Source organism: Charadrius vociferus, unplaced genomic scaffold (genome assembly GCF_000708025.1).
Source record: "Charadrius vociferus isolate BGI_N301 unplaced genomic scaffold, ASM70802v2 scaffold51, whole genome shotgun sequence".
Lineage (NCBI taxonomy): Eukaryota > Metazoa > Chordata > Aves > Charadriiformes > Charadriidae > Charadrius > Charadrius vociferus.
Window position 1 is genome coordinate 3,955,927 of NW_009646939.1, and position 18,125 is coordinate 3,974,051.

Below are 18,125 nucleotides of genomic sequence, written 5' to 3' on the forward strand. Positions count from 1 at the left end.
GCTGTACCATAGCGTACAAAATACTGACTGGTGAGTGAAAGAACTGAAAAATATAAACTTGTATGTGGAACTGTTCGTAGTTGGTAAGAATTCTGTAAGCAGACAAACAATGCATGTATTTTGAAGGGGAGGGGGGGAATCTGTCATCTCAGACATGATTAATTTTCCCCACTTCGAGGATTTGTATAATTAAATAGGGCAATATTTCACCCTGAGTAGCAAAGACTGCTGTTCAGTGTTTGACAATCTCAGGAAAACATTCCAGTTTTATAATGCACATACAGTCTTTTATTTTTATTTTAGGCCATGGTTTATATCTCTTTGAAAGTCCTCTGTAGGAGTCTGCCAAGCAATTACAATAGAACTGCTTAGAATCAGAAACAACCAAATTGATAGAAGTACATGAACTGCATTCATACAGATTATGAACCAAATTGATTGTACAGGAATTGCTTATGAAAGTAAAACTTATTTCCTTTCTGTATATTTGCACAAATTTATAGTTTCTGTAACAGGAGGTCTAATAGTGCCTTGTACAAGTAACTTTCATTAAGTAAAGTAAGTCCTTTGATTTAGCATGCCTGAAATACATCTGTCCAAGGAATTAGTGCAGAGCAGCAACAACACTCCAATCTCACGCTAACTGCTCAATATAGAATACTCCTTTACATAAGGATAAGGGACAGGAAGCAAGCAAGAACAATGGGACTGATAACAGCATAATATCAAAACCAGACTCACTTCTGTGGAGTCATATACTCATTTCCAGTGGTCCTTACCTCCAAAAAAGGGATCAGAAAACCAGCTGAGCAAGGGATCAGAATGAACCACAGGCACAGGTCATGGACAAGATAAAGCCTCTAGAAAGTGATTGAGTATTTTGATCTTTAGCCGGGTAAACAACAGAATTGTAATTCTTTAGGACTATTTAAGACTTACTGGGTGTTTTCAGAATTCTTGCGTGCTTTCGCAGCAATTGAGAAATAATATTATACTACCAATACTATTTTTATTTGTTTTAGCATGATTTACCCAATGTGAAAACGGATAGTCATTTAGTTTCTCTGTACCTTCAGCCTTCAAGGTAGTGTATCTAACCTCCAATATACACTGAGAATAGAAGTTGCAATTTTCTGATTAATCAGCTTTTTTTAGAAAATTTTCCAATTATTCTGAAGTGGGAATGGGTTTTAAAACTTACCAGTGATTTACCTCAACTTCTGGACACAACTTGTGCTCTGAGGAAACTGGAGACTCAATCAGTATCTTGGTGGGCAGCGTACCCCCTTCAGAATATGGAAAAGGTCTCATGTTGACCTTTTTTTTACACTGCTACATGTATTGTTGGTCTGCTTATGAAATTCTTACCAAGATCAGTTCCAGCTGCAAGTTTATATTTTTCAGTTCTTTGCCTCACCAGATGGCACTTTGTACGCACTTTCTGGCTTCTTTGTGTGAGATGCTGAACAGCATCTGCAAATGACTATATAATCAATTAAGTTTGGCCTTTTGAAATTGGAGTAGATAGCTGACATCTTCTATTTAATATGTTTAAGTGATTTGGTTTTGTTCACAAACAAATACCAGAATAAGCTTAAAACTGAGTATTTTGGGCAGAGATATTTCAGATGGAATTCCTTTAAAAATGTGAGTGAGAGGCTCTAAGAACACAAGCAGAAAACTGCATGCTAGTGCTCTTGTATACTGTGTTAATGAAGAAGAGGAGATTTGGGAATGGAAGAGATTTTTTTTTATTTTTGCCAAGATGCAGATTTTGTGAATTTTGGAAAGGAAATACTTTCTCTAATGTTTCTGCTTGAACAATTGGGACTTCCTTATAAGTAGAGTGCTTCAGCATTACCTGGTTCAAGTACAGATCTCTCTCAATAAGAACGTGCTTGTGACAAAGGATTAGTCTTACTGTAACAAACAAAAGTAAATAACAAGCATTTGAAGCAGAAGTAATGGCTAAGGGGCATATAGCAATGACTTACACAGCTCTTGGAATCATACATTACCATTTATTTGGTTTGGTTTTGTTTTTCTTTTATTTGCTATTAAGCTTCTCTTTAGAAACTGTTCTTTAACTAATGAAGACTTAATTCCATTTAGAGCTTTATTTACCTTGAAACTGGAGTCTTATTTAAACTCAGTCTCTTGATTAACAAATTATCAAAGCTAAATGTTCAAAAGTATCAGTGATATAAAGAAGCTGTGCTTTTTATATGGAGCTTTGGGAGGCATAGGGGGAAATGTTCTTCCTCGTTTCCATGCAAAAAGTGCCATCAAAACGTAAAGGCAATTCAAAAGATACTTTAAGTCTCTACAAAAAAAACCCTTTTTCATTTTGTTAAGTATTGATGCTAGACAGTTTAAATAACAATACCAAATACTTTTTACACTTCTTTTTGTCTGTAACTCTTGAAGTATTTACAGAAGAGGTGAGCTGCTGGGTCCTCCTAATACAGACACAGGCATCGGGAAGAGAAGTCTTTTGTTCAAGGTCATCCACCAGGCCAGTAGCAGAGCTATAGGTTGGATCTAGTCTACCAAATCCTAGTCCAGCAACTAACCAAAGTTTCCATAACCTTTATGGCTGTAGGAAGAATGGTTTATGGAGCAACACTAGGCTGCATACCATCATGTTATTTTTCCACATCTATACCTAGCCACTAGTGTGCGGAGTGGGTATAGTTGGGTTTTGACTGTTTGGTGCCCAAACTACATAATCCCTTCACTCACGGAGAAAAAGACTGTAGGGGAGTTGGAACGGCCAGCAGGTTGGATTGGGACTGTAGGCTGCAAGTTAAACCAGTCTCAACTAATCATTAGGCTAACTGCTTTTCTTTAGTAACATATGTTATAGTTGCCAAATTTTTACTTCATAAAATCACTTCATAAAAATAAAATTTATATTAAAAAAATTACAGACTAGCTGAGGTTGGAAGTGAACTCTGGAGACCATCTAGTCCAACTCCCCTGATGAAAGCAGCGTCAGCTGGAGCAGGGTTGTTTATGGCATTGTCCTGTAGAGTTTTGGATATCTCAAAGCACAGAGACTTGATAAACTCTCTAGTCAACCTGGTCTGGTGTTTGACAACACTCTCAGAAAAAAAATAAAATCTTTTGTTTAAGTGGAATTTCTTGTATTTCTGTTTGTGTCCATTGCTTCTTTTCTGTCCCTGGGTACTACTGAGAAGAGTCAGTCATCTTTACTCCCTCCCATCAGATATTTATGCACACTGGTAAGATTCCCACCACCCCCCACCAAACCTTCTCTTTTGAGGTATGTTCAACATGGTGCTCACCAGAACCCCAAAGTCCTTTTCTGCAAAGCTACTTTTGAGTCAGGCAGTGTCCAGCCTGTATGGGTGCATGAGGTATCCTCCCCAGGCTACCTCCTTTTGTAGATTCCTGTCTGCCCATAAGTAGTAGTTCATTTCTCATTTATCAGATGCTTTTCTGTAAATTGGAAATCTTCAGCTGAGCCCCATTTTTCTTTACAGAATTCTGTCTGTTGCTTGATGCCCCCCCCAAAGAAAGAAAGAAAGAAAAAAAAAAAAAAGGAAAAAAAAAGCGAAAAACGCCTGCAGTCTAGATAAGAGCATTTATAGCTAAAACTTTGATAAGAATCTCGCTAATGAAGCAGGAAGTCATATGAGCTGCAACATGCTGGCTTCTAGAAATTAAAGAACATTGTAGCTCATGCAGCAGTTAGAAGTGATTAAACTGGACAATCCATGGGGCTTTTGAAGTTAGAAATCTGGATCATACCCCTCTACAAATATTCCAATTTGAGGAAGGCACGAAGGATGTCGCAGAGATGTTGATGTCCATGAAGGATGAGTGTGGGGGTGTTGCGAGTCCTCTGAGCTCGTTAGCACTTCATTTCTAGGTAAAGCACATGACTTGCCTCATCCTTTTGTTTGAAAGATAGTATTTGGTCTGCAATGAACACTGTCTTGGAAAAGAGGAAGGATGATTTTTATTAAAAAAAAAAAAAGAAGAAAAAGCTTGCAGCAAAGAGAGGATTCGGAAACGTTCTACTTCAGCTTCCCTTTTGGAAGCACTGCAGTGAGATTTCTAACCAGTGTTATTAAAGACTTAATGATGTTAAATAATAAGATTCTTCTCTAATAACAGTTTTCACTATTTTTCTGTTTAAGATTCTTGTGTCTTGCTATTATATGAATCAGAATAACCAGTGCAACCAGGCGATTGCTCAAAACCGTTACATCACCAGCTATGTTGAGTGAAACAGAGCTAAACAAGAACTAATGCTGAAACTGATTCTAGCGTATATCTGACCTTTTGTGAAACATTAGATAAAATGTGTTTCATTGCATGAACTTTTCTTGGACACTTACTTTATGTAAAGTTTTATGTTCAAGTCTTTACCTTGACTTCTAAAAGGTTACAAATATGTGACCTTTTAAGTTGCATAACACATCCATAATATCTGAATAAATATAAATCAAAGATGCAACAGGACTGCATTCACGTACTATCCTCTGGATTTCATTTTCAGACTAAAGTTACTCTATGATTCGCATAATGTAGTTGTATCTATTAGCTGCATAATTGGCCCTGCAAAAGAAACTACCGTGTAATATAGTTGCTGTATTCTGTATGTTTTACAGTAAATTAAACAGAACTGGCTTTTCTTCAATTTTGTTTCAGATACTAAGAGAATTAGGTGCTGAAAATGTTGCTGTTGTGTTACATGCTTTGTTGGTCATGCCTTACAAATAAGTAAAATTTATTTATTTTTTTAAGGAGTAACATGATCCACTTGTCCTGCAAGTAATGTATAAGCCATAAAAAGTTAGATGCTGTCCTGTAACTAACTATAAAAGGAATCCAGCAGAGCTGATTATTTGTAGAAAAAGCTGACTTCTGTTTCAACTGAAAATAGATATTAGGCATTCTGTAGACAGCCTACTTTTGCAAGTGCTAGTACTTATGTAAGGATTGTGTAGCAATAAGCATCTTGGCAAAAGAAAAGGCTTGTAAAGAAATTTTTTTGGTGCCATGTTTGTGATTGCAAGACTTGCTATGTAGATCTGCTGAGGAAGGCATCTTAGCCTAAGTAGTTTACAACTGGAAATTGCAGCGGTAAAAGTTACTGAAAAGTTTTGGAGTGTCTCACACAGTTTCTAGTTTAAGTGATTTACTTCACAAAGCAGCATATCCCTAGTAAAAAGGGATTTGTTTTGATAATTGACTTGAAAGGTCAAGCATTACATGGGTCAGTGTATGTGTGCTTCATGTAGAAATTGATGTTTGTCTGCCTTTTGTGACATGCTACCGAAAACAAGCCTGACAGAAATGAGTTAAATGATTATTTTTTTTTTAAATAGAAAATAGGCAGACTCCTTAAAGCTTTTAATATGCCTCACCATTTTCAAGACAAGTAGTAGTATGTGGTTTTAGGTATTAATGGATTTTACCAATGGAGCAGGTTCCTACCTGCAAAGTTGGTGAAGTTTGGAAGTACTCCAACACTATAATTGTTAATTTAATCATATAGATATAAATTTATGCATGCAAAAGTCTACTTTTATGGATTATGGATATGAATTATTCATCTTAGCTGTGTGTTTTCTAGCCAGCAGATTTTTATTGTAGTGTTTGTATGTATTACTGGATTAGAATTATTGGTAATATGCCTCATACCTCAGTAGGGTGTTTAATAAAATGAGGGACGAAGGGAGAAGAGAAACTTTCCACGTATAAAAAATTGTAATAATGTTTTGTATTTACTGAATATGATGTTTTAGGAGAAATACAAGACAGCTTCTATGGTGGTTGTGAGACTTTGCAACTGTGTACGTTCAAACATGATTAGTAGTGAACTGAGAGTGGCTGATGCTCTTTTCCCTTGTCGCTTGTTAACAGAGTATGCTCGGGCATTCTTCCAGAAAATTCTGAGAAAAACCTGCTAAAAGAGGAAAATCAAGTTTGTGAAAGCTGTACTTTGTCTCTCTGTGATACTTTTCCGTGTGTAGCATGTAAAGGACTTTGAGAGCAGATTTGCCAGGCAAGGAATTGTAGAAATCAATAGTGAAGTCAGTTCCTTAAGAAGTTCACAGTCTAAAAGGGGGGAGACATGACAGATTGGTTGTGTGCTTGTTTTGTAACAACTGGATGGTGTGGTAAAGTTGAAAGGATCTTCTGAGCGGATTATCTAGGTGATGTGCTATCTTCAGTCAGGCATTTCTCATCCTTATTTTGGTTTTTATTTTGATACAGTTTGTCACCATTATTTGTGTGCAAAACTATATAAATTTAAAAGACATGAAAAGTAGAAGTTCTGTAATAGAATTCCATTTACAAGTCAGTTACTAAAAAAACCCCTAACTTACGTTATTGCTGAAGCTTTTTAGAAATTATCAGGCATTTCTGTCATACCAAATTTTGGGCTTTGGGCCAAAAATTCCAGGATGTGTGTGGTGCTTACTGTATGCATTTTGTCATCTGCTTTTTATCAATTCATATAGTATTATATCAAAATACTTAAATGAGTAATTGCCAGTCTGTTACCTTAAAAGCTTTTTCCTTATGTGATCAAATTTGGAAAGGCCTTACAAAGGCAGGAGAGAAGCAGTTTTACTCTTGCACAGTTTGATTTCTCACTCTGTAGGTGGTAGACTGCACAGCATTGGGGTTTTGAGAAATAGCTGTTTCTTTCTGTTGCTCCATGGGGAGGGAAACAAAATATTAGGAGTCAGCCATCTCTGTTGGAGGGACACAGGACAATCTGTTTATAGTGTGTGGGAATAATGAAGTGTATGTGGAACTACATGGGAAGATGATAGAGACTGTAGATCATCACTTCTTGTAGTTGGCAGGACCATGTAAATTGCAGTGAGAATGTCTTAAAAAGGTGACTTAGGAGGTCTGTGGCCCTTGTATGCTGAGTTATGGTAAGTCTTGGATATCAAGAAAATTCCAGAAGACCAGAAGAATATGAATCCTGGCTGCAACATTTTTACCTAGGCAAGGGAGAGATGATCAGAAATCTCAGCCTTATATTCAGTATGCAGTGGAAAAAAACTCACCGTAAATTTGATAGAAAATTGAGAGAGAGGAATATAACTGAGAATTCTTGTGGGTTTGTGCAAAGGAAGTGATTGGACAGTATCATTCTTGGAGATTAAACAATTTCTTTGCTTTACCAACCAAAACTACCTATATCTATTCAGGCGTTTGACTTTAACATTTTACCTTTTCCTTTGAAAAGTAGCACTGTGCAGTTTATCAGTGCACGTTAAAGGGATTCAGGACTGGTTAACAGTGTTGCAGCAATCAACAGGTAGACCAATTTTTTTTTTTTTTATGTCTTCTTTTAATTCAATGTTTTGGAAATCACTGCTTCTGAAGATAAAAGTTACAGGTGACACAAAGAGAGCTGTAATGGTAAACTACTGTGAAGACAAGGCATTCTCTTTGGAAGTCCAAATAACATGTTAAATTGGGGTGTGTTCAAACAAGATACAGATTAATTTTATGTGGATAGATATACAGGAGTAGGAAATGTTACAAAAAGAGGTAATGCCTGGAGCGTGTAGTCCCAGAGGAGGATGTGAGGGTGAAACGGATAAGATGCTGTAAGTTTCTTTTCTGATGTGGTGTCAAAAAGGCTGTTACAGTGGCCTGAAATGGCTCTGAAAATGGGAGTAGTGAAATCATACTTTATGTCTATGTACAGCTTTGTTGATACTAATAAAGTTTTTAATGCTGCATATGCATCTGATGTCCACACTTGGAGAAACATTGGGAAAATGAAGAATGTGTAGAGAAGTTGAGATTTAAAGAACTAAATAAAAAGATTGTTAAAAAGAAGAATTAAACATGACATGATAAGTGGCTTTAAAACTCGATGAGAAGAAAGCACTAACTGCTAAAGCACTCTTTAATTTGGTGAAGAAAAGTAGAAAAAAGCGTAAAGCTGCAAGTCAGACATTCACCTTGGAAAGAAGGCAAACATTTTAATGGAGTGATTAACCAGTGGAACAAACTACCAGAGAAGGTGATGATTTTCCATCTCTTGAAGGCTTTCAAATCAAGAATAGAGCCTTTTCTGGAAGTTAGGCTTTAGCCAAATACAAATTTACCATAAAGGAGCTGAGGAACTGTAAGCTTGTACAACCCTTTGTGCCTTTGGCATGAAGCTGTTGGGTGCTGCAGGTACTGTTAACATTGAAAGATCTCCAAGGCCAAACTCATGAGGCATGAGTCCAGAGTGGTATGTGCCTAGGGATGAGAAGTCTTGAAGAGCTCCAATTATTGGTAAGCAGATTCTCCTTCTTGAGCTTGATACAGGATAACTACGGCAAATTTAATAGCCTGGGATACAGAAATCAAAATAGATGATCCTAAACTTTACTGAGGATCTATTAATTTCCAGTTTCCCTGTCCTAATCCATGCCAAAGACTTAAGTAGAAATTAATCCTGCTGCTGGCTGCATTAGCTTCCATCTACGTAGCTATGGTCATAGAGGACAGAAGTGCTATACAACCATCAGCTGCCCTACTTGGTAGTTTTTTCCACTTTTTAAAATTACAAATGCCTGCTGACATAGTCCTTCACCCTGGGTGCCAGACAGTGTCAGTGTCTGACACTGACAGATGACTGACAATGTCAGTGTTGTCATCTCCATCTCAGTTTGTTGGTTGCACTTAAAGTCTCTTAAAGGCTTTAAAGACTTTAAAGTATGTTAGACCTTAGAGTCTTGTGTCTTGTTAGCTAGTTTCCCTGACTGGTAGGTATTTTCTAGTAGTTCTGCGGGACTGCAAGTAGAGAAGCAAATGTGTGTTAGTGGTTTGCATGTAAAACTGTACTATAGAGGGTAGATAAATATGGAAGTGTGGAAAAAATGTTTCCAAGCAAGTTGGCAAAATGACTCATAGGAACTGTAGAAGAATTTACTGGTGTCTCTTGCCTATCATACTATTTAATTGAATAATAATCATTCTGGTTTTGCTGGCTTATAATGCATCCTAATGTTGTTATCTGTTTTGATGGAAACAGCTTGGGCTGCCTTGCAGGAAAGTTTCTTCTTTAGAACAAAACCAAAAAAACCTAAAAGCGTCATGAATGTTTACACTTAGTAAAATATTTCTCCTTTTAACATAGAATGACCACTTTTAGTTTTTCACTTTTTCAAAAGTCACTTCATACAGAATGGAGCAAAAATAAATACATCTGTTCTGCATTTGGTTTTAATTTAATTTTTTAGCAGAAATCACGCGTCAACATTAATCTCTTAACAGCAATAAACAATCAAACATGAAGACGGACTGCCAGACAACTCAGAGTAGTGGGGGTGTATAAAATACCCTTTCTTCAACATCTTACAGTTCCTTCTGTTATTTCAGTAGAACTCAATACATCACTTCTAAAGCACGTCGCATTCTTCGTTTAGGCAAGACTATTGTGTCATGAAATAATTTGTCACAACTCTTCCCTTTTTTAGTTACAAATAACTAGAAATCTCTCTTTTGTGCTTCAGCTTCTGTAAATCTAAGATAACCTTCTGCTTCCACTCAGCAGTGCTACTATGAGGAAGCTTCTACAAGCCAAGAAGCTTTTGCAGCTCTCCAGCGTAATCTCTGCGCTCTCATCTTCTGTCGTTTGCCTCATGGCGGGGGGACGGGTGACTTCAGGAGAGGGTTCGTGGTGGGTCATTGGTATAAATGCTGCTCTTAAAAGAGAGAACTCTCTCAGTGCTCATCTGAACAGTCTACCAGTCTTGCCGAGTACATCGAGTGTGTACTTCTGTATGAAACACTGCTAAGTTTCTTAAAGTGGGTAGACCTCAGAATGGATGTTCAAATGACAAAATAGATGGTAGCATAGTAAACGTTATTGACAGGGTTTTATAAATTATTTCATAGGTTCTGAGAACGTCTGTCCTTCTGTTCGCATAGCTAATAGTTTTTTGAGAAACTATATTACTGTATAGTGAAAAAGTGTTTTCATGTGTTAATAAAATATTGGAAAACTAATATCTGAAGTGACCATAATAAACGTCCAGAGGGCTGTTATGTTTAAGAAGTAGTTCCATTAACTTCCATTACATTTTTTTACTCTTATCTCAGCTAAAAATCACAGCCCTTAAGATGTAGGGATCCATTTCAAGCTCTAGCATCAGGTTTCCACTTGGAAAACAGTAATCAGAATATTACATGATTAAATTCAGGCTCTCTTACCAGTTGTGTTTTCTTCTCAGTGTTAACATCTCGCTATAAGATAAAATTGTTATTATTACTGTTCATTGTTTTGATGACTGAAAAAGTCCATTGATGAGGAGGTGACAGTTTATAAGTGAATTACAGTAACATCTGTCATATATTTCCTATCTTTCATTCTCTATAATAGAAAATTGTTTTGGAATAGGATCTATATTTTATGCTTAAGCTGATAATTTTTTTTTTTTGACTGAGAAGAGCCTTTGAACCAGTTTCATTGTTGTTTGGAAACAGTATTTAGCAAAATTCATTTTGACAGTGAAAAATTTATTTCAGAAAACTAGTAAGAGTTGGCAGCCTTGAGGAATTGGTTCCGTGATCAGAATAGCAACACTAAATTTTGAACTGTAGTTGTTTCTTGTAGAATAAATTAAAAAAAGATACTGACTCTGTTAGACTTGGTAGTCACTGTGAAACCCCTTTAGAAATTTGGTTGTTCGTTCTTTGTGTTAGTAATTAGATTCTTGAGCTTGGATTTATCTATGTGTTGTTTTCCATCTCTTACTCTTCACCAGCCTCTGAAATCTTCACCTGTATTTGTGTAAGTTATTTCTTTAATTGTAGGACAATTAAAGGTATGTAAGCTAGTTTCTCTGAATTAAAAAGAAGAAAAAAAAAATTTGTTATCGTTCATACACGTTTGGGTACTGAGGAGGGAGAAACCGAAAACAGATTTTCAGAAGAAGCACCTGCTGGTTCTACTGTGTTGGTGTTGACTGTCTTTAGATGATAGCTATGGTATTATTCCCTAAGTCTCAATAAGTAAAATAATTTGGTAAAGCACTCATAATTGTATTTAACTTGCTTCTCGTGTAACTGGTGTCTTTCCATAGAACTACAGAACTGTGAATCCATGTATTTGTCTGAATTTATAACAAAACATTTTAATTGTTATTCTGCTTTCTTCCTAGAATATTTTCTTTCTTGGACATAGTTACTCTGTGTCGATGTGCGCAAGTTTCCAAGGTATGTGTTTCTGTTGGGGTTTTTTGTTGTTCTTTGGGAAGCCGTTTTCTTAATTACTTGCAAATCATGGGCTTTAGGGCAATCTGCTTCCTGTCAAAAAAAATCAAATAGTTCTCTCAGCCTCTTTGTTTATTAAAACAAATGAACAGTGAGTCCAGTTTTGCATTCAGATGTGGAATTAGTTGCTATGTACTGGACTTCTGTTTAAAGGCTATGGAAAAGATATCCAGTAGTGTATACTCTATTATATCTGGAGAAAGGATTAAGCCCGGTTTGGCATAATGGCATTTGCTTTTTATAAAACATGTGGCTGTCTAACACTATTTTTCAGACGCATTTTCTGCTTAAAATTCCATGTAGTTCGGTTAATGTGCACCATGTGTCTAAGAAGTATATCCATGGTTTGCTTGCCAAGTAGAAAAGGTGTTAAGTAGATGGACTACGAGTAGGGGAAAAAGGCACACAGAAGAATAGGGAAAGCATGCTAAGTAAGCTTTTATGTTTAGCTTGTCTTGACTTTTTTTTCTTGAATTAAAGTGAAAATACTCTGTTCCTACATCAAGTGTGTACAATGAAGTGTATTCTTATACAACATGAATGAACTTCTTTATTTCATGCATTTCTTCCTTATTTTACTGAGGATTGGGTTTTGTTTGTTGGGGTTTTTTTGTTGGATTTTTTGTTTGATTGATTTAATGTATAACTAAGTGTGTAACAATTTTATTCCTACACCCTTAGCACCCTGGCCTGCAACTTCAGTAAGTTTTGTGAGCTAATACCAGGTTTTCTTAGAACCTTCAGCTAAAGCCTAGAATACAGTGGAAGAAAACCAGCGTGATGGAATAAGTTGTGTTTTTCTCTCAGAACCATCTGTCAGTTGGATGCAGTATTCTTTTTTTTCTTTTTTCTGTTTTTCTGAGTGTATTTGTGTTTCTCCGGCTTTTTGATTTTGTTTTACTTTGAACGACTGTTGCTTCGACAGTGAAGGACAAATTCTCAAGCATGTACATATAACTTACCACGTGTAAAGGAAAGGCCTGATCCTAACAGTGGAAAGTCAGCAGTTTTCTGAAAGGTTTCTGTTCCTCTCAGAATAGTAACTAGTGGGGTTGAGGAACTGTGGTTTTCTTGGAAGGAATCTCATCTGCAGTTGCTTTCCTCTGTATAGATCTAGCAAAAGTAACTTAGTCGACAAATTTATTTTTTAACTTTTTAGAAAATGGAGGGATAAATCTTGCTGTGTCCGTGTATGTACTTTACATTTAATTTCTTGCTTTCCTGTGTGTTTTATGGGCATAAGTTGGCCTTTGAAGTGTAATCCATTGAGGAGATTTGAGATTCGTTTCCACAAATTCTATGTTTTTAACTAGTTGAAATTGTATGAGTACTAATATCTACAACTAAATTTCTTTTTGAAAAATGCTACCTGAAATGCTATATTTTTGTATTTGAGTTGGTTATCTTTGAATTGCTGAGAGGCAAATGAAGGGAACAGGCAGTGGAGGTAATAAACGGTGTTTGTTTTCTGTAGGCATGGAATGTTTTAGCTCTGGATGGAAGCAATTGGCAAAGAATAGACCTCTTCAACTTTCAAACGGATATAGAGGTTAGTATCTTTCAAGGGATTTTTTATTCCTATGGTGATGTGTAAGAGCATAACCACTTTGAGTATCCCATAGTCTGTGCTTGCGTTCACACATTTTTAAAAGTTAAAGTTCAAGATAATAAGGTGAAGAAGCAAATGGAAAAAGAACTCTATTTGACTTTTTTACACTGGATGAGTATTTCAGTTTTGGTTGCCAGATATTTATAATATATATTTATAATATATAAAACATGCAAATTATAAATATCTACATACAGGACTCTAGAAATTCAAAGCTGCTCATTTCCAGAAAGTAAAGGTATAAATGGTGCTTCTGGATGGAGTGAGATGCTCTGAATCACTTCCACGATGTAGGGGATAACTTTGTTGCTGGCCCCTAGTCTCTCTGTGATGGTGCCATCTAGTGCCGAAAGCTCTCTGAACACTTGGCTATAGGACTTGGAGATGGAAACAATAAAATGCTGAACAACTTTTCTTACTGCTGACTTACATAGATTTGATTTGGTGTGCATCTGATTACCGTATTCTGAACTTTGGTTTTATAAGGTTTGAACCTTGCCTGAAATGCAGGCACATGTGGATTAAAGTCCTCTTCAGCATATGATGAAAGGATTAGGGCAGTCTTGTCTTCCATAAGAAAAACATGTCTGCAATAATGCTATCATAGATGTGCATAAGAAGATAAAATATGACATCTGAAAATGAAGACAAAAATCTATGGGGAAATACAATTCCTTAATTGAATCTGAACTAGTTTATTATTTGTTGTTTGATGATACAAATTAAGTTTAGAATACAATAACGAATTTGCTTCTGGATTTTATGTTTTAGCTTCTTAGTTGCATGAATAAAATCCAGATGGGTTTCATTTGGTGTATTTTGCTAACCATGGTTCAAACTTTTCCTAAAGCTTTAAAGTAATACATAGGGTAATTTTTTTTTCACTGCTCTTTTAAAATTTTATTGCCAACTCCTCTGCTATACTGATGTTAAACATGAGGATCTTACAGAGGCAGGAGAAAGATTTTGGCATCTGCCTCTGTCTAAATGTGTCTAAGAAGACTTGGAGCTTTAATATCGTCTTTTCAATTGCCTTTAAAAAAGCTTATGTTTCTCATTTGCAAAGAAATAATAAAGAAAACCCCACAGGTCTGTGGTCCTTCTGTTGGTTAGCCTTTTCTGTGTCTGAAACCTTACTGCTCTTTAGAAACACAGTATTGGATTTTTATGTTTTTGGTAAGTTTTTCTTACGTTGTACCTAGTGGTGTTGCCCTTTGAGATGCTATGTTTGTAGCATGGCATTCAGGAGAAGGAATGAAATAAGGTTATGATCCTCTTTTGCTGTAAGAAGCTATTGCGGTTTGGAGCAATTCAGTTACTTCAGTATATTATATTTAAATACATTTGTAATATAAACTCCTTTAAATTTATTCATAAGAGTATGTTAAACCAGCAATTATTACATAAAGTAGTTTTGAACGAGATACACTTTCACGTTCAGTGTTTAAGAACTCTGTTTTTTCTTCAGCGGTTTTAGTAATATTTTTTTTTGCCTATACATTTAGGACAGGTAAAAGCTGCTAATTGTATTCAGCAACTTTTTGCTTAGTTGGACCTTGTACTGTTTGGTGTGTTTCACAGAGCATCAAGCAGTACTTGATCTGAGACTATCAAATAATGAAAAGTTAAGTTTTGTTGTGAAATTGTCCATATTTATGACCCCATGTAATAGAGAATAAAGTGAGAAAAAAAAAAACTATAAAGAAAAGATGTTTGTTTTCTGTCACAAAGATGTGAAGTTAGATCTTGAAGTTAGATGTGCCTTAGGATTTCTTGGTATGTGGAAACAATTGTAAGCTGGAGTAATTAGAAGAACTAGTTTTTTGAGTGACATTGAATTATTCGCACAGCTAAACACATTTGAATGCACTTAAGTTGTCTTTTTGAATATGCTGTTTGTTGGGGTTTTTTACATGCTTAAAAAAATAAATGGGTTTGGGAACACTTAATATTTGTTTCTGGTTCCTTTGACTAATGCATTAGGATTTGGCTTTTTTCTGCAATGCAGATTGAACTCACATTATGTGTTATTCACTGAAGACTTTATCCTTGCAATAGAGGTATTTGGCCTCTACTGAGAAATAATTCTGACTAATCAGAGTGCTTTAAAAAATACGTCATTTTGTTTGTATAATGAGTTTCAGTTTGTTTGTTTTGGTGTAAATTCTTCTGAGAGATAAGATAAACAATGTTACTTATGGACTAAAAAACAAGCTCTGATAAGAAAATATTTTCACATAGTGCTAGCCAGGACTTGGGTAGTAGAGGTGAACAAGAAAATGTAAGAAACGTTTCACTGTTTCACTAAAATTGTTACCATCCCATATAGAGAGGAAAGCAAACAAAAAAAAAAAATCCTCTGACCTGTAATTTTATAAGTATTTATTCTTTAAAAAAGAGAGAGGGGGAAGAAAATAGAGTGCTGTGAGGTATTAGTCGTTTTTGTTAAATGATCAGTGTTAAATTCTTTTACCTTAACTCCTTAAAATTAGACACAATGTGATGTCTAGTCAGTTTTTGCAATGGCCACCTGCTTTTTGCTATCTTAACTTGTTCTCCCCCCCAAGTTATTTACTGTGCCATTGCCATTCCACTTACTCCTAATGTACAGCAAAATGCGCTTTCAGGATGTAAATAAAAAGCATTTTGTAGCAAATTTGAGGTTAAGTAGGAACTTTTGTTTGTAAATTGTGCTTCAGCTTTTGATAAATAATGGGACGTAAAGTCCGTAAGCTCCACAGTTTGAGAAGTCCTTTGGCATTCCCAGGTTAAGAGCAGACACCCAAATATATATTTGATGTTGAAGACTGGCAAGTGGGCTCCAGCAAATCTTCTGGAGGCAAACAAAGTGGCTGCTCCCACCAAGGTGTTCAGCCCCTTTCAGTTGCGGAGGTAACCACCCCTGTAGTAGGGACTGTAAAACAGGATTTACCAGAGGCTGTAGTTGAGAGTGATGTCCATGTCTTCATGGACAGTTTAAACTTAAATGCTGTGGTGATAACTGTCATCCTTGAGGAACAGGCATGCTTCCCATTCCACCTTTGGGGCAGTTCTTCAGGTTCCCCACACAGCTGACAGAACTTGAAGGTCATTTTAGCAGTCTTAATGGGTAGGTTTTGCTGAGACAAAAAAAATTGAGTCATGTGTAATAGACTAAAAAAAGGAAGGGAGAATTGAGTTGACTAGCGCTTCAATCTGAATGGAAATTTTCAACAGGTAACTTTTTTCTTAAAGTAGCAAAAGAAATTCAAAGAGGTGTAGCTGGGGCTGGTCTTCACTCCCAGCATTTTTAATTTGGTTAGAATGTTATGTCAGAATAAAACTCAACAAAATCTTCCTTTTATCTGGTTTAAGGGTCGTGTTGTGGAAAATATATCGAAAAGGTGTGGTGGGTTCCTGAGACAACTTAGTCTGAGAGGATGTCTTGGTGTTGGAGACTCCTCTTTAAAGTAAGTAAAGTCCTAGATTGAGACATCACTTATTTCCTAATGTCTGGACCAAAAGCAATTATTGTTACATTTGTTTGGATTTCTAAGTACTGTCTAATGACCAAAATGAGATACTTAAGTACTAAGTACCTTAATAATGACTAAATGAGACATCAATTTGAGATCAATGTATAGCTACTGTTATTTTCTGGAAATTAACTAAGAAATGAGATCTGTGGTTTTCAGAAATGTGTCTTTTTCTTTCATTAGTATTATCTTGCTAGCTCTCCTTTTTCAAGCATTTAAAACGTTTACAGACTTTTATTTTACTCTGGTGTCCTACAACTATAATTTCATCAAGACTAGTAGTCAGTCAGTTCATAGTTTATCTTCTAGTTTGGACAAGAGGTAACCCCTACCAGTGGGAGGAAGAGTAAAGGCTAATGTGGTTGAGTGCCTACAAAACTGGGATAGCCCGAGATTCTCCTCTTACTCTAATATAAGAACAAACAGGCAACAGGAACGTCTCCGGAGTCTCTGAACAGAGAAGGTGGCACTTTTTTACACAATATATAAATTGAACTGTGCAATTTGTTCCCAAAAGATAGCTTGAATCCATGTAAGTTTTTTCTAGATGGGAACTGTTTAGCCAGATTCCTCTGGATACTTCACTGAGTGTTTAAACCCAAATATTATACCTCCAGCTGAATGGTCCCTCAGCCACAAGTACTTCAGGGCTCAAAGAATATTTGAAAGAAGCCTTGGGTATGGCTTTTTGCAGTTGTTATGCTTTCCTTTGCTGTCACAGGAGACTGGGCTGGGTGGCATTCAGTCTGACGTAGTGTGGCCGTTCTTCGGTGGAAAATAGAAGCACAAAGATTTTTCTTAAGCAGTGGGCATTAAGTTAGTGCCTTGTGACCTTTACCTCTTTCCAAAAATTATAAGTCTAATTCACTGATTTTTATCTCTAGAGTAAATTTATCCAGCAACTAGTTAAGCAGTAGATTGCTTTAGTAACCCTAATGGGCATCCTAGCTTCAGACCCGAAGATTTCCCCAGAGCTTTCCTTACCTCTCGGGCTTCTCCCTAACTGCTCCCTGGTGTGTCGCCACCTTCAGGCAGTCTTGCCCCCTCAGGGGAAAACACATCGTATTACCATCTCCCAGATTACTGGCAACTACTGTCAAAAAAGAGGTAGCCCCAACCAGAATTAACTTTCTGCAGTGCTCCTCCAAGTCCCCAGAGCATTCACGCAGACGGTCCTTGTGTTCTCAGTAGGGAGGGTAATAGTAGAAGGGGAGAGGAGGAGGAAGGCAGTCTGCGAGAGAGGTAGCAGCTACCATGGGGAGGAGGTAGTGGGGAAGGCGATGAGAAGGGCATAGTAAGAAAGAGCCAGAACGGTAGGTAACAGTTTCCCACCCCCCCACCCCCATTAACTTCACTTTCGTGTTTGGTTTAGGGTCCCAGCTGTGCTTTTCAGGACACTAGGGCTCCGGGACTGGAGTGAGGGTTGTTAATAGGATCAAGAATCTTAAGTGGGTTCAGGTATTAGTGGCATGTGAGAAGAGGGGAAGGGCTGGAGATGGGGTATTTTTAAATAATGATATATTTAGATACTTAGCAGTACAGTGCATAGCATGTGTATGTTGTAGGGACGATACAGCCAGTCATGCTGGCAGATAGAAGGACAAGCTTAGCCTGAGACTGGCTACCAGCATGTTACTGGTATTCACACGTGCTTCCCTAACAACTAACTGGTGCAGATGGTGGTGTCTAAGACACTTTAGGAAAGAAGATGATTCACCTCTAAA

At 36.7% G+C, this 18,125-nt stretch overlaps 1 protein-coding gene across 1 annotated transcript in view; it reads left to right on the forward strand.

Moving 5' to 3' along the window:
• Positions 1-18,125, forward strand: part of FBXL2 (F-box and leucine-rich repeat protein 2) — a 49,280-nt gene that overhangs the window by 13,898 nt on the left and 17,257 nt on the right. The window contains exons 3-5 of the mRNA XM_009895034.1: positions 11,166-11,220; positions 12,752-12,826; positions 16,241-16,335. Of these exons, the coding sequence (XP_009893336.1) occupies positions 11,166-11,220; positions 12,752-12,826; positions 16,241-16,335 (225 nt within the window). The remainder of the gene's footprint in view (positions 1-11,165; positions 11,221-12,751; positions 12,827-16,240; positions 16,336-18,125) is intronic.